At 46.2% G+C, this 15,096-nt stretch overlaps 2 protein-coding genes and 2 long non-coding RNA genes across 5 annotated transcripts; 2 read left to right on the forward strand and 2 right to left on the reverse strand.

The window, feature by feature from the left end:
- Nucleotides 1–1,179: 1,179 nt before the first annotated feature.
- LOC117858954 (amino acid transporter AVT1I) lies at nucleotides 1,180–3,042 on the reverse strand. Its single transcript, XM_072294222.1, has 2 exons — nucleotides 1,907–3,042; nucleotides 1,180–1,801 (listed from the first exon to the last, which is right to left on the reverse strand). Exons 1-2 carry the CDS (start codon nucleotides 2,516–2,518, stop codon nucleotides 1,277–1,279), a joined length of 1,137 nt encoding a protein of 378 aa, XP_072150323.1. The 5' UTR covers nucleotides 2,519–3,042; the 3' UTR covers nucleotides 1,180–1,276.
- A 2,573-nt stretch (nucleotides 3,043–5,615) lies between these two features.
- On the forward strand, nucleotides 5,616–6,448 carry LOC117858303 (uncharacterized). The gene is made up of 2 exons (XR_004640945.2): nucleotides 5,616–6,100; nucleotides 6,200–6,448. It is a non-coding gene; the product is annotated as an uncharacterized lncRNA (long non-coding RNA).
- Nucleotides 6,449–7,747: 1,299 nt separating this feature from the next.
- Nucleotides 7,748–8,825, reverse strand: LOC117855507 (uncharacterized). Its single transcript, XR_004640512.2, has 2 exons — nucleotides 8,571–8,825; nucleotides 7,748–8,413 (listed from the first exon to the last, which is right to left on the reverse strand). It is a non-coding gene; the product is annotated as an uncharacterized lncRNA (long non-coding RNA).
- A 1,535-nt stretch (nucleotides 8,826–10,360) lies between these two features.
- LOC117855506 (protein FAR1-RELATED SEQUENCE 5) lies at nucleotides 10,361–14,728 on the forward strand. 2 transcript variants are annotated; one of them, XR_011898160.1, is made up of 9 exons: nucleotides 10,361–10,798; nucleotides 10,909–11,372; nucleotides 11,463–11,730; nucleotides 11,813–12,150; nucleotides 12,232–12,312; nucleotides 12,400–12,477; nucleotides 12,577–12,687; nucleotides 12,769–14,395; nucleotides 14,489–14,728. XR_011898160.1 is itself a non-coding variant. In XM_034737883.2 (8 exons), the coding sequence occupies exons 1-8, from the start codon at nucleotides 10,387–10,389 to the stop codon at nucleotides 12,958–12,960; spliced, it is 1,944 nt and encodes a 647-aa protein (XP_034593774.2). In that variant the 5' UTR covers nucleotides 10,361–10,386; the 3' UTR covers nucleotides 12,961–14,728. The 2 variants fall into 2 exon arrangements, 1 of the variants encoding a protein (XP_034593774.2); XM_034737883.2 differs by having other exon boundaries at nucleotides 12,769–14,728.
- Nucleotides 14,729–15,096: the final 368 nt, after the last annotated feature.

A 15,096-nucleotide genomic window follows, 5' to 3' on the forward strand; every position in this document is an offset into this window, starting at 1 on the left:
CGCTTCACAACCGAACTTGGATCCGGGACATCAACATACACCATAGTAGATTCTCTGTGCAACACTTCCGAGAATACGTTCTTCTATGGCAAGTCGTACAACAGGTAGCCCTACGCCTGGGTGTCCAAGATGAAATCACTTGGAAGCTTACTGCAGATGGTAACTACTCCGCAAAATCCGCTTACGACGCACAGTTCATTGGTTCGGAATCCACCAACTTTGACGGCTTGATTTAGAAAATATGGGCTCCTAGAAGCTGCAAAACCTTCTTCTGGCTCACAATCCAAAATCGCCTTTGGACTGCTGACAGACTTCAGAAAAGGGGATGGCCAAATCAAGCTACCTGACCACTATGTCAGAGATCATAGGAATTGGCGCTACACCTCTTCGCCGAATGCCGGGTTACAACAATAATCTGGGCCATGGTGGCGGACTAGTTGTCGGCACCAACAATCCACCCGAGGGCTTGGCAACATACCGATTCGCTGCACCATTGGTGGTTGATGAGAGCGGGAGCAAATTCCTGCTCTAAGAGAGGCATGCGAACTTTGATTATGCTAGTTACATGGACAATCTGGAGGGAAAGGAATATGACAATATTTAACAGCAAGGACTTCTGTCAACATGATTTTCGAGAGGATCAAAGACGAGGCCACCGTGTGGATTATGGCGGGAGCGAAACATCTCTCCGCTCTACTGGTGCGATGCTGATTGCGACTGAGTTCATAGTGTTGTTTTATTTTTCTGGCTCAATTTTGCCTCATTTCATTTTTGATCCATTGTATTTATCCAGTCTGAATTCCTTCTTTTTAATATAATCGGCAGCTCTCTTGCCAGGTTTGTTTTAAAAAAAATATCAGCTGGCCAGCTGGGAGTGCACGATCCTATCAGGCTGCAGCCAACCTATGTCCAGTCGATTCTGCATGAATTACCTCCAGCCATCACACTGCCAACGATGAGCTTGACAAGTGCGAACAGCGTGCAGCATTAGTTTGCTGATGATGTTGATGCAGCTCAGCAATGATTGGCTCAGTTCAATATTCATATCTGCATTAATTACTGTCACCAGCGTAAAACGCATGCACGGCTGGTCATACCAAATGCGAATCCATGGCCAACTAAGTCCAATGCATAAAGCAAGACAAAAAAAGCCGCATATGAACAAGTTAATCCTCAAAATCGCATTACAAATCTGTCAGTTCCTCAATGCAACAAACAAATCAAAGAATCATCGTGCAGTGCACCTGATTGCTACCAAAAACGTGCACCTAATCCGCTATGAAAACGTGCTCGCAATCTGGTGCAGGGAGGTGTACGTCCCCACGACGGCGACGCACACTCCAATCACCAGAATGCCGACGATCGCCGCGACCTCTGCGGGGCGAACCCTTCCTCTGGGCATGTAGATCCTGAGGTAGCTCAGGCACGGGAACAGGACGGCCACCGTGACGTTGAGCGAGGACCCGATGAATGACATGAGGTAGCCGAAGAAGGGCACCGTGCACGCCGCCACCACCGTGCTGGCGAGCACGGCGGTGCTGATGGCCGCCCTGGTGAGGGTGCCCTGGCCGGCGGCGAGCGACAGCTTCTCCTCTATCCCCGCCGTGATGGGCTGGATGACCACCGCGTACTTGGCGAGCGGCGTGATCAGGGTCGTCAGGATTGCCACCCTCGTGTACAGCTTCCCCGAGGGGAGGTTCAGTGTCACCAGCGACTTCACGTCGTCGCCGTAGATCAGGTACCCTAGAACAGCCGTCAGCGCGTAGTTCAGGCTGCAGAGCAGCGAGGAAGCCAGCAGGACCTGCAAACGAGAATCAATGGCGATCAACCGAGAATCTTTTAATACTGGATTTAAGCTAGAATCTAACTGTTTCGAGCAAATATTTAAAGTGGAATTTGTTTGTACTTTGGAGAAGTCTTTCTTGTTCCTCATCGAGGTGTACACGGTCGGGAAGACGCCGTGGCCGGAGAAGCAGACAAAGTACAGGCTGAGCGAGGTGGGCAGCCCGGCGAGGCTGAAGACGTTGCTGTCCCTGGCATGGAAGCCGTGGTCGGCCACGCCGGCCCAGACCAGGGACGCTGTCAGGGCGGCCGACGCGACGAGCCCGACCGCCGACACGTAGGCGAGCACGCTTAGGTCCCTGAGCCACGTCGTCGGGAGTATGACGACGGCGGCGACGAGCGTGTAGAGCTGCTTCCCTCGCAGGAGGTAGCCGCCGGGAAGGGCGACGCCCGTGCCGGGGAGCAGCTTGTCGAGGTTGTCGCCCTCGAGGATGAGGAAGCTGATGGCGACGAGGTAGAGCTCGGTGTACATGACGGCGCCGATGGCCTTCCTGCCGGGTCGGCCGAACGCGAGCTGCCCGATGTCCGGGTAGCTCCTGACGGCGGCGCCGCTGCCGCCGGCGCTCATGCAGCGGCCGACGAGCTCGCCGGTGTAGGAGCAGACGGCGCCGATGAGGGCGAAGAGCGTCAGGCTCAGCCAGCCGCCCTGCGCCAGGGCGTACGGCACGGACAGCATCCCGACGCCTGGAAGGAATCAAGTTGGGGAATAAAAGAATCAATCTGTTTGCGATTCATGCGCGAATCAATCAAGACGCCCGGAAGGAATCAAGTTGGGGAATAAAAAATCAACCTGTTTGCGATTCATGCGCGAATCAATCAAGAAGATTGATCGGTCTGGACGCATACCTGAGATCACGTTGCTGATGTTGAGGCAGCTCCTCGAGAAGGAGGCGCCCGTGCCTTGTTGGAGGAGGAGCTGCGAGCTCGCGACATCATCGTCGCCGTCGCCGCCGGGCTGCTCCTCGTCTTTGACCGGAGCGAGGAGAGGGTCGTCGAGAGGGCTCCGTTCCATAGGTTAGGGTAGATGCAACCTTTCTTTAAGAACACAACGGCAGATTAATTGAGTCCAGATTAATTGAGTCCGGTTCGCATGTTGCCACCTGTAGATATTATTGATATTATTAGAGGACTTCAAGAGATTCCTAAAAAATTCTGCCCGAAAATGATGTATTGGGGGCTATACTAAAATTTTTTTCCCAAAAAAATATATCAATTCACAGCAGAACGCTAAAAACTATTCCCCAATAATTCATAACATCCTCGTCTATCTTGCGGGACCCACGTGTCAGCCTCCCTTCCCGATCTTCTTCTTATCTGTTCTTTCCCGTTTCACCCATCTGTGGATCCAAATTGAGGCAATGCCAGCCTCGGGCCCTGTCAGAGGAGCACGCAGGGCCACCCAAGGAGCAAGCGTGGCCGCCCGCGGAGGCAGCTCGCGCGGCTGCTAGCCAGGCGTGTCCGCTCGCGGGAAGCTTGCGCCCCCGAAGGACCTCCCATGGCCACCTGATACTCACCGGCTAAATTCGTCAAGCATGATGAGTTCAAATTCGTCAAGCATGATGAGTTTCGTTTCAATCGCTCGCACTGCAAGCTTCCTTGATCCGTTGCGAATCGATTTTACTACCCATCCTTACAAATCCATTGAAGGAAAAGTTGGAATTTTAACTTTCCCATCTGCATGTTTCCACCTGCCTGGCTGCCTGAGACGAGCAACCCGCTGCCGCCAAGACCAAGTTCTCCAAGTCCCAATCCTCCTCCAAGAAGCTCTTGTCTTCCTCCAAGAGCGTCTGTCTGAGCGCCGCCTCCCCCGGAACGGCGACACAGCTCCTGTAAGGGTTGCATACCTTGCTAAGGCACTCGAAGTTGAAGTCCTCGTGCAGGTGCTGCGGTGGCACCACCGGCGGCATGGGCACTAGCTCCTAGAATGGCGACAGGTCCATGCCGCCGCTACTTGTCACGTCGGCGCCTTCGCCGCCGTAGAAGAGGAGGTTGCTCATCATCACGCCACCTCCGGGCTGGTAGCCCTGCCACGGCGCCGCCACCGACGCCTCCCGCCGCAGCGACATGAGCTCGTCCAAGAACGTCTCCCCATCGAGCTCCATGCCTGGCTGCTCCTCTTCCGCAGATGCTACGCCCGCGTGCCAGTATTTTCCTTGGTCTATCTAATACTAGGCAAGGGTGGAGGAGAGGCGCCTGCCCACGACCCTGAGCATGGTGGATGGACAGTTGGGCTGGCTTGGTTCGCTCGCCGCCGACTTCGGCCTCTGGGGGATCGGGTGCTCCAGTTTGGTGGGGGAGATTGATTCGAGGCAGGGGGAGAAGACGTGGAGGCCGCGTGTGGTGTTGCCGGGGAGGAGGAAAAGGAAGCGAGACACACGGAGATGTAGGGTGTAGGGATGTCGAGTTGTCGAGTCTGTTGGATCTGTACCTGTGCCGCGCAGGGAGCCGCCGCCGTGGAAGCCACGGTGGAGCGCTGGCCGCGGAAGACAGGGAGAGGAAGAAGAAAATGCGTATGGAAAAAAACGCGCACGGGCGGATTAGGGGATGACTTCGTCGCGAAAATATGTGGGAGGAAGGGTGTTTTTTTTCGCGTCACCAATCTTTTGGGAAGTTTTAGGTGGACTGTTGGAGTTCTTTTTTTCTCTTTTTTTCTAAAAAAGGTACTAGGTTGGAGTTGCTCTTAAGCGTAGGCGGATTAGCTGCTATTTTTTAAGATAAAGGATCTACGATGCAGAGCATATCCAACCATTATTAATAAAGGAAACACACATGTTCTGTGCAAAGCTAAAAAGGGTGGATAGATTGGAAGCAAATCCTAATACTAAAAGATTTCAATAGCTGTAGATTCCAACGCTCCTGAAATTGTTTCCCGGTCTTCCTACTTGTGAGGTAAGCCCAAAACCTGATCCAGTGTGTGGTCCTAAAAAGAATCTGTAGATAAATTTGTTTGGTCATTTTCTCAAAAGAAAAACATCATTTCTGCTGAGACAAATGGCCCAACAAATGGTGCTTACACCGGTTAGAATCAGATTCTTTTGCCTCCCCCTAACACCTTGTAACAAAGACCTTAACATATGTGACACGTCACTAGGTTTATAAAGATTAAAGGTGGTGTGGGTTATTTCCAAATTAACATAGCTATATGACAATCGAAGAAGAAATGTTTAATAGTTTTATTGTTATTGAAAAACAACATAACATACTTCCATGCCAATTTCACCTTAGCCAAATTATCTTTTGTAAGGATGATGCCACAATGCTCCTCGTCTTTGCCCGAAGCGAGGAGGGGCTCGTCAAGAGCGCTCCCTGCCATTGTTGCCGGCGTGCACCCCTTGCTTACGGCAAGATCAGGTTCCATAGGGTAGGGTACGTAGATACAATTTTTTTCTTTCGAATATAGAAGAACACAAGAACGGATTGAATTGGAGTTCGGCTTGCAGGTTATTGCCCCCTTAGATATTAAGTGCAGGCACGCCTTAACTTCTTATGCACATGTGTAAAATATAATCCCGTTTAATAAGTGGAGGTAGGTAGTTCTAATTTAACTTCATTTTTTACCCCTTTAATTTATCCCACACCATAGTTCGTCTATCACAATCGCACAACCTTGCTGCCGTGCCATCGTGTCAGTACTTAACATCAATTGTTTTCTTTTAGAACGTCTTGCTAGCACGAAAAGTTTTTCTTTTCGGTAAAGTTGAGACTCGGCCGTCCAGAGCCGCTAAAAATATCGGACGGACTCGAACCATCGAACGCTCCACCTGCCAAGCAAATAATAGCTAGCGGTTAGCGATCTTATCCTCTCCCATGTTCTCCTCCACCAGCACTCCCATCTCTCTCTCTCTCTCCCCACAGTCAAAACGTGACCTCTTGCCTGAGTGACTGAGCTACAGCCTATGGTGGTGTTGCCCCCCCTACTCATCCGAGCGAGGTTGTCGGGGGTGAGCTCTGCTCGAGGACAACGAAACCCCCACACGGGAGGACCAGTCTGCGGTGGTGCAGCCCCCCTATACTCATCCGAGCGAGGTTGTCGGGGGTGACCTCTGCTCCAGGACAACGAAATACCCACACGGGAGGACCTGTGGCTCGGTGACGACGGACGATGCGGTGGCGCGGAGGATCTGCATGCGGTGTGGGTAGATCCCATCGAAGGTGACAGCGATGACGCATCCGGTTGGAGCAAGGTCAGCCCCCGGCAATGGCAAGCGCACGTCAGCGTATCTGTGCTCTTGGCGGCTAAGGGCTCCTTCATGATGAGGTAGACCTACCTCCCTTTCTGTCCTGGTGGCTCGATCTGGCCATGCCTATTAATCCTCAAGCAACACTGCTAGAATCTCACCTTACTCTACATATTCAGGCATCATCTCCATCTACCAGCATCTCCTAGAGATAAGAGATTTCGGATGTTGACAGTAGATGAATTGATGTTTCAAATATAATTCTGTGATGTTGCAATTGTGATTATGTGATGTTGCAATCATATTTAGGATTTTTTATGTGAGATGTTGCACGTGATTTTTCTGGTGTTGCACTGATGATTTGGATTTTTTTTATCAAATATGAGATGATGCAACTGTGTTTTTGATGTGCAATGAGGATTTGGAAATTTTTGTACCAATATGAGATGTTGCAACTATGTCTTTATGATGTTGCAGCTCTGTTTTCGTGATGTTGCATACCGTGATTTGAGATTTTTTAAATCATCACGAGATGTTGCAAGAGGTTAGTAAGTTTGCTTCATTGTTGATCTGAGATTTTCTAAGTAAGAAAGAAATAAGGAAAAAAAAATTCTCACGAGATCATGGTGTTGCACCCAACATGTGTTAAATATTTCGGTAGAACTTCCGTAACTCCGTTTTCTTTTAAGAATTCTTGCTACCAAGATTTGTGAACTTGAAATAGAAAGTCGTAACAATAACAGTGGTGGAAGTTTTCCGGACACAATGCAAAATGACGTCCAATAGTGTTTATCAATCTCTAAAAAGGAAATTAAAATTTTGATGTGTCTAGATGTGAATTTCAATGTTTCCTAAACCTAGCCATCAAAATAAAAATAAGAACAAAATTTGCACAGCATAAATTGCTAGAGAAACGCATCTGGTTGTCTCTCTTCTTCCCGATTACCTTGTGTGCTCGATTGTTTGACTGGATGATCTAGAAAACGGCGACAAAGATGGCATCGGGTGTAACCTAGGGATGGAGGATGAAAGGGGCTGACTCACGGGAGGGGAGCGATGATCCTACCCTAAACAAACCTGCCACGTAGGGCCAGTGACGAGTCATCCTAATCAGCAAAACCAGCCTTCCAGCTCTCTACATCAGCATCTATGGTTTTAGGCGTGAAAGGTGTGATTCGAACCGGTTTGGAAAAAAATAAGGAGTTAAGTAAATATTTTCTTACTTTTTTTTACGAATCACGCATTACAGACGCAGACGCTCACATACACGTGCGCACACTTGCCCCTACGAACACACGCACACAACCTTACCTCTATGAGCACCTCCTAAAAACTGAGCCGGCAAATCCTCGAGATTGGCGAATTGAACCGGTTTCGAAGAGCCAGTTAAATCCTGGAATAAATTTAGGAAAATACGAGCACCAGTGCTAAGTCGAGGACTCGAACCTTGGTGGGTAGGTTCCACCACAAGGAACCTTACCAGCTGAGCGCACGCAATCTTTTCTTACTTTAAAGTAATAATATTTTCTTACTTTAAGGATTATTTGGACCTAATTATAGTTGGGGTAATAAATTGGACTTTTTCCATCTAGATACCATGTCTTGGACACTATTCCCTTCTTTAAGAAAAAAACAAGTCATTCTAGATTTGTCTTAAATCAAACTTCTTTCTTTTTTACCATATTTATAGAGAAAAATATCAATGTTTACGATAGCAAATATGTATATATGAAAATATATCTCATGATAAATATATTGGCACTTATTTCATACAATAAACTTTAGTAAGTTTTTGAGAAACCTTGATCAAACTTAAAAAATGTTTGACTTAGAACAATTCTAATTCCTTCGTGTTACTATGTTTTGGATCACTTGAATATATATATATATATATATATATATATATAGGCCTCCGCTATTTGGTACCCAGGGTACAGAATAGCCTATTCTGTACCCCAGCCCCCCACCGACCCAGCGCGCGCCTCGCTTCCGCCCGCCACCCGCGTCTCCCTCCGGTCGATTTTCTTTTACCAGTATTTTTTTCCCAGGTTTTTTGTTTCTCTCGCGTGCGACAACAACCGCGCGCGCTGAAACTCCGTCTACCTCAGGGCATCTGTTGGAACCGCCGCATCCGTGATCTTCGGAGAATACGTCGAACGCCGACCTCCGCGAGACGGGCGGGTGGCCCAGGACGCGCCGGAGCGCGGCGAGGTCCCGTTCCACGGACCGGCGCGCCGCCGCGGCGTCCTCGAGCGGGCACGGGGGGCGCGGATTCCGGACGGCCTTGACGGCGACGTGAACGCCAACCGGCGCGCCGCCGCGGCAACCTCGGGCGGGCACCGCGCGCGGGACGTCCGCACCGGTTCTCAGGAGCCTCACGAAGGTCCTGTAACCTGGGAAGATATCGGAGGTGGGCAGCGGACGGGGTCAACGATTCAGAAAAAATCACCTCCACACCATCGCATAGGTAAGTTTGTCAGAAAAAATCGAAGTGGTATAGGCCCCGAGCCAGGTTCCGTCACTCGGAGCAGCGCCGGCAAGGACTATTACCTGGGCAAGCATAGAAGCTAGGATCCCAAAATAGAGAGCACTAAGAGCCCAAATCGGAGGGGACATCGGCATAGATAGGACCGGTGTAGCATGGAGAGCAGCACGGGAGTGCCCGGTGGAAATTTCCGCCGTTGCTAGAGGTGGATTTGGAGGCGGCGGCACCAGCAGCTGTAGAACAGAGGGGTGAGGAATGAAGTAGAGGTAGGAGAGCTGTTGCCTGTGCTGTGCCCTGTGCGTGTGCAGGTCCAGGGAAGAGAGAGGCACCAGAGTTTATAACATTGAGGCTTTTCTTCATTTTAGCTTCTTTTGCTAAAGCAGTCACTGACAATTTTTTTTTGTTAAAATGGACCTAAAATCTTAAAAAGTTCTAGTAATACGATGCACAAGTAATAAATAGGACTTCATTGTTCAGATTGTGATGCTGAAGTAGTTCTGCTTCGTACAAGGAGATGAATGAGGACATATACATGTTCAAACTATCAGTCCAATAGCTGACAGTGCCTGGCTTCAAGTCATTAACTTCTGCCTTCTTCAAGCTACCTTGTGATATGCAATGTGTTATTACCTTTCAGACCACCTTGCCAGTGATGGGTTGTCGGAGGATATTGTTTGAAGAAGCAGGGCCGTCCGCGCCGAGTAGGGACTCTGCGGATAGCCCTTCACCGAAAAGGCTGGAGATTAACGACATGAGAGTCGCCGTCGACGTGAGAAGTATAGAAGTGCCGGAAAGGTCACCGCGACGATCTGAACCGCCCCAGCCGGGAGAACGAGACACTATTGACTCTTGCATCAAAGTTCCGGAGATGTTGGAGAGCTCCAGCACTAGATTTCGAACTCCACCCACACAGATAGGTTGCTAGCAAGGGAGTAATGAGGATCAAACCATTACAACGGGAAGACAGGGTGTTGTGTTCTTGCCTCCGGATACTTTGGACGCAAACCAGATGATTGCTAGTGAAGAAGAAATTCCACCACAAACACACGTAAGTGATGCATGATAAATCTTTGTTTGAATTGTTCAAAGCAGTTATATGCTCAGTTAAAAAGCACAAATGCATGAGAGTAGTCAGTGAACCAATATATTATGTCATATCTGTAAGGCTGTGATGATAATTGAATTTTCTACGCAAATATTGGTTCATATGGCGGTGCATTAGTATATGATGTTAATTGAAATTAATGTTATTTGAAGCAGAATGAAAGCATGGATCCAAATATGATACCCAGAGAAGGGATGTCATTCCACACGGAAGCTGAAGCAAAGGCGTTCTACATGAGATATGCACAACTGGCCGGGTTCGGCGTGAAAATGTGCAACAAGAAAAAATTCTCTAGAGTGATGAGGTGTAGCTGTGAAGGAAAAGGAGAATTTTATAAAGGTGATGAGGCTCTGCGAGTACGGAACAAGACAACAATGAAGACGAAGTGCAAAGCTCATCTGAAGTTTACGAGAGTGTATGACAGTGAAGGAAACGAAGTAGATATGATTATAGAAAATGCAAACCTATTTCACAACCACCTGTTGCATACGCCTTTGAAAACCAAGAAAATGAGGTCACACAAGAGCACGGAACCAGTACTTTATCAAATAATTGATGAATTGCAGGAAGCCGGTGTGAGTACGCAAAGTATAAAGAATGTATTGCAAAATATGCATGGGGGTGCAGAGCTTGTTCCGATAACATCGCGGGACATAGAAAACAGGTAAAAGAACGTCACACAGTTTGTTATTCTTGAATAGTAAGGTTCATGCCAAGCTAAAGTATATGATCATTGGTGTCGTTAATGAAATGTACTTAAAATTTAGAAGGATAAAATGTTGAGTTTTTGTAATCTGTTTTATAGGAAGGCCACTAATGTACGGGAAGAACACGCAGATGACATAAACAAGCTTATTGAATTCTTCAAGGATTGTGAGGCTCAAAACCCGCAGTTCCGATGGGAACCAAAGCTGGACTCTGAAGGTGTTATACACAGCTTATTCTGGAGTCATGCAAGCATGCAGGGCGATTATGCAGATTTTGGTGATGCAATGAGCTTTGACACAACTCATAAGACTAACATTTATGAGAAGCCACTAGCAATGTTTGTTGGATCAAACCACCATCTGCAGAATACATTGTTTGGATGTGCATTGGTAGGAGATGAAACAGCGGAAACTTTTGAATGGGTGTTCAAAGCATTCAAAAAGTGCATGGGACAAATAAGAACAAGGTGTATCCTCACAGGTAATATGTTCATCATTAATGTTTATGATAAAAATATTTGATACATGAGCATATACAACAATTTAGAGCAATAAAAGAACTAACAATGATGAATTTGCATCTTGTGATAGACCAAGACCAGGCAATGGGAGTGGCGATTGCCAAAGAGTTCCCAGGGGTTGTTCATAAGATTTGCAGATGGCATGTGGTTAACAAGCACATGCCACATCTAACCAACCTCTTTGGGATGTATGCGAAGAAAAATTTCAAGGACAAATTTTATTCTGTGCTAAACCACCCACTCACCCCTGTGGAGTTTGAGGCCGCTTGGCAGGAACTATTGGATGAGTTCGACCTACAAAAGGATGGCACTTTAGATAGCCTTTACTGCCAGCGACAACTGTATGTGCCGGTATATTTTAAAGACCAATATTGTGGCCGGATGGCATCGACACAGAGAAGCGAGAGCTCAAATTTTGTCATGAAGAAGTGTTTTGTTAACAAGCACACGGCTTTGCACAGGTTCGCCAAAAAAATGCTTGACTTCATGCATTCACGTAAGATGAAGGAGTCTGAAGAGTCGTACCATGGAATGGTAATGTAACCAGCGTATCAATTCATATTTATGGAGTTCGTGTATAAACACCATTTCCCTTAACTAACTGTTGCTCTTGTACTGTGACAGAGCAAAAGGCTCACAAGAAGCAAGTGGCCATTTGAAATACAGGTTTCAAGAATTTATACTAGAAATGTTTTCAAAGACTTTGAAAAGAAGATGATCGATTGCACGGCTTACGATATAGAAGACAATCCAATAGAGGGTGAAACATGCTATCTGGTAACTCACACAAATAGGTCTTCTAAAATATCTTGGGGGCAGCACCAGTTCAAAGTCCGTGCAAACAAAGAAAATGGTGAGTTTCATTGCGAGTGCAAGGAGTGGCAGCATACAGGTACATGATAAAACTGTTACAAAATTTATAGCGTACATCCCAATTTCTTATTAACAGTACATATACTCTCTTGGTTGTTTAGGTTTGTTCTGCGTGCACTTGTTGAGAGCCTTCATGAGAATCCAGCTAAATAGTATACCACAACATTACATTCTCCGTAGATACACAAAATATGCACAGCAGGAGTTGGGATTCGACAGGAATGACAAGCTCCTAGTTGGGGCTGATGGAGTCACACAGTTGTACAGAATCAAAGATCTAACGTCCCTAGCAATGGCTGCAGTCAGGTCTGGGAGCATGTCGCGCGCTGCGCACATTAGAACGAGAGAGGTGTTGGCAAAGCTTGACAAAGATAACAAAGAAATACCCCCTGACATCGGGCCAAGCACAACAAACATGCACCAAGAATCACCAGGAGAGGTAAAAATTCTAAAATGTTGCATGAAGTGTATGTTGCATGGCAAAGCACTTAACCGCATACATCTGGGTTTGATTTTGCAGGAGTTATCAGATTGTAGTGAAAGTGATGATGGCTATGGTGACAACACAAATGATGAACAATTGGCGAAAAGGGTTACCCAGGTAGGCTTGTATCATGATACAGGTGTATGCAAGTTAACACACTGGGAAAATAGATTTTCACAATAACAATGATGCAATGTGAAGCAGGAATTGGGACAAGCGAACGTGGATGGAAATGAAGCCAGAGAGAGTATAAAGGGGAAAATGGTTCTTGCAACAAATCTGGTATGATTTGTGATGGAAGTATTTTAAATACAGGAAAGACACACGTTAAATTGAATATCAGCAAGAAATATTAAAAGAGATGTGTTAATTGTATTACAGGATGCTTTTGGCGGAGAATTTGTGCGAAACGAGGTTGTGCTAACCAACCAAACAGACATGACAACTAAAGATGCAAGAGTGCATGAAGGATGTGCACCCCACAGTGGCGAGGTTAGAAAAATGAGTTTGGAAATAATTAATGCCATCACCAATGTTGCATTGAATTTAAAGTTTGTGCAATAATCTTTGCAGTATCATGCCAATGATGATAGACTGATCAGCCGAGTCCCACCTACGAGATCCAAGACTAAAGGGCGGAGCATACCACCATCTGAAAAGAAGGAAATTACGCTGGGAGCCAAAGGTGTGAAAAAGGGCACAAGGAAATGCAGTATTTGTGGGTACTACGCAACACATAACGCGAGAACATGTCCCAAACTCTAGCATAACAAAGAGCGCTTGGAAGTATTGAAGAACAGAATGAGAGGCAGGCCACGAGGAGCACAGCATAAGAGAAGTACCAGCCAGCATGATAGTGGAGGAGAAGAGCATAACATAGGGCGACAGCAGGACACAAAGAAGTGCCAAGAAAATAAATATATTGATTACGAGAGCAATGACGAGCAGTTTAGGGACACGGATATGGAAGGGTGAGGACCAGATACGCGTTGTAAATAAATTTAATTATTTTTTGTCAACAGTGTATTCCAGTCTTTGTTGTCTACACATTTAAATAATTCAATGTTATCCGTTAGGGCATCATGACAACTACTCAGCTAGGTAATGTTTGTTTGTTTGGTTCAGACAAGGTTTTGTTTTTATTTTTCGGTGTGTTAGTATGTGTGTGATGATTTATGAATGTAACCAGACTAAGGTAGAAAAAAGGAAGCTCCAACTGAATCCTTGAAAAAAAAATATCTGTGTGTCCTTCTCAACGCCCTCGCAACCACCAAGTGCGATTGAGTGTGTGAACGAGAAGAAGTCAAGTAAGGATGCAAGAGAAAAAAAACGGATCGACGATTTGAGGCCTCGGCCAAACTCTATGCAGCGCAGGTTAAATTGAACCTTCAAGAAACTTGCAAAAGGCTTGGTCTGTGATCACCAGTGGATATGCACCATGGAGTACGGAGACTATGGGAAGTTTTTTTCATGCACATGCAATGGAATGCAATCTCTGAAACCGTGCATGCATGGTGATTAAGGAAAGGCTGGAAATGGGTGGAACAAAAATCCTTGGTATGACTCCGTGCATGCATGCCTTAATAGAATAAGCTGTTAGTAGTGAACAAAAGATTGTGAGGCTAGCCGCATTCATTGCATGCCTAGCATGCCTTAAACCCCGCTTAAGTGTTGACCTAGATTAAATAGTTTTTGCGGGATTCGTCCGGTGCTCATTGTATATAAAAGGGCATTGGATGTCTCTGTAATATATAGGGAACATTGCCAGTAGTATTTCCTCTGAGCACGCCTCCGTGTGCAACGATGCCTAAACGCAGAGACATGTCCTTTGAAGATTACTGGGATCATTATCGGCAACGAGCGGTCTTGAAGGATGTTCCAGACATCTGTGAAAGTAGTGTAAAAACAAAAGAAGAAGGCGGCAAAGGAAAGGTAATCAATAAGAAAGAGAATAAGGTAAGGTGTATTTACTCGGAATAATATTTTTGTTCAGAAATTTTATTTACTAGATGTCACATATTTAATTATCAAATGTATCATTGAATAGGAAGTGGCAACGCCGATAGAAAAACAGACTTCGTTCCAAAAGGAACACGACAAATTTATGAGCGATATAGTATTTGAGGAGATGTGCCTTGTGGAAGGGGAGCTTCCGGACAAACTAGCGAGGAATGGGACAACAGAAGGCGAGATTAGCACGGTAAGTTTTGAGTATTTGAAAAGAATATGAAAGACAATAGAAAAAGATTATTATATTGAAGTATTATCATAGTGTGGTATAATACATTTGCAGAATGGGGAGAACACGGAGGCGGAGGTTTCCAGCAAGATTGGAGGGTGAAAAGCAACAACAAGTAAGCCAAGTAGCGATTAAATAATTTACTTAATAATCGAGTACAGAAACTGATTTTTGTAATAAGAGTAATATTTTAAAAAGGCATTACCGTTGTAACACACGCTAACAGGAGAAACTGAACATTGGGTAACACTCATATGCGATATCAGCTTCCTCTCAATGAATCAGTTTTGTTTCTCCGAATATCTGTGCTGCTTAGAGGCGTAGAGATGTTTCTGTCCGTCCCTACCTCCCTCAATGGGCTAATAGACAAAGTCAGTATTACCTATAATCGAGCTCTTGTTGTACTGTGGAAATCTTTGGCGTAATTTCCTATAGAGTAACAAAGCATCACACACATGGCAAGTAAAAGGCGTATATCGACAAATATGGCACTTCAGATAAACGACAAAAAGGATGAAACCTTGTGCTACATTGCTGGTGTCCCATCTCCATTGCCGTAGCAACATGAAACCAGTACTATGGTAACCAGTTCAAACAGGGTAACTGAAGATTCAAAAGGAACAACCATGCTTAAAAGGGTCAAAAGGAAACCTTAACCTTCC

The sequence above is a fragment of the Setaria viridis genome, chromosome 5, assembly GCF_005286985.2.
Source record: "Setaria viridis chromosome 5, Setaria_viridis_v4.0, whole genome shotgun sequence".
Classification (NCBI taxonomy): Eukaryota; Viridiplantae; Streptophyta; class Magnoliopsida; order Poales; family Poaceae; genus Setaria; species Setaria viridis.

Bases quoted from the DNA above. Each gene is read 5' to 3' on its own strand.
- LOC117858954 (XM_072294222.1), bottom strand. From the start codon at position 2,518: ATGCTGTCCGTGCCGTACGCCCTGGCGCAGGGCGGCTGGCTGAGCCTG. The intron at 1,802-1,906 runs GTACAAACAAAT...TCTCGTTTGCAG, and splicing joins ACAAGAAAGACTTCTCCAAA to GTCCTGCTGGCTTCCTCGCT.
- LOC117855506 (XM_034737883.2), top strand. From the start codon at position 10,387: ATGTTGAGTTTTTGTAATCTGTTTTATAGGAAGGCCACTAATGTACGG. The intron at 10,799-10,908 runs GTAATATGTTCA...ATCTTGTGATAG, and splicing joins AACAAGGTGTATCCTCACAG to ACCAAGACCAGGCAATGGGA. The intron at 12,313-12,399 runs GTAGGCTTGTAT...AATGTGAAGCAG, and splicing joins TGGCGAAAAGGGTTACCCAG to GAATTGGGACAAGCGAACGT.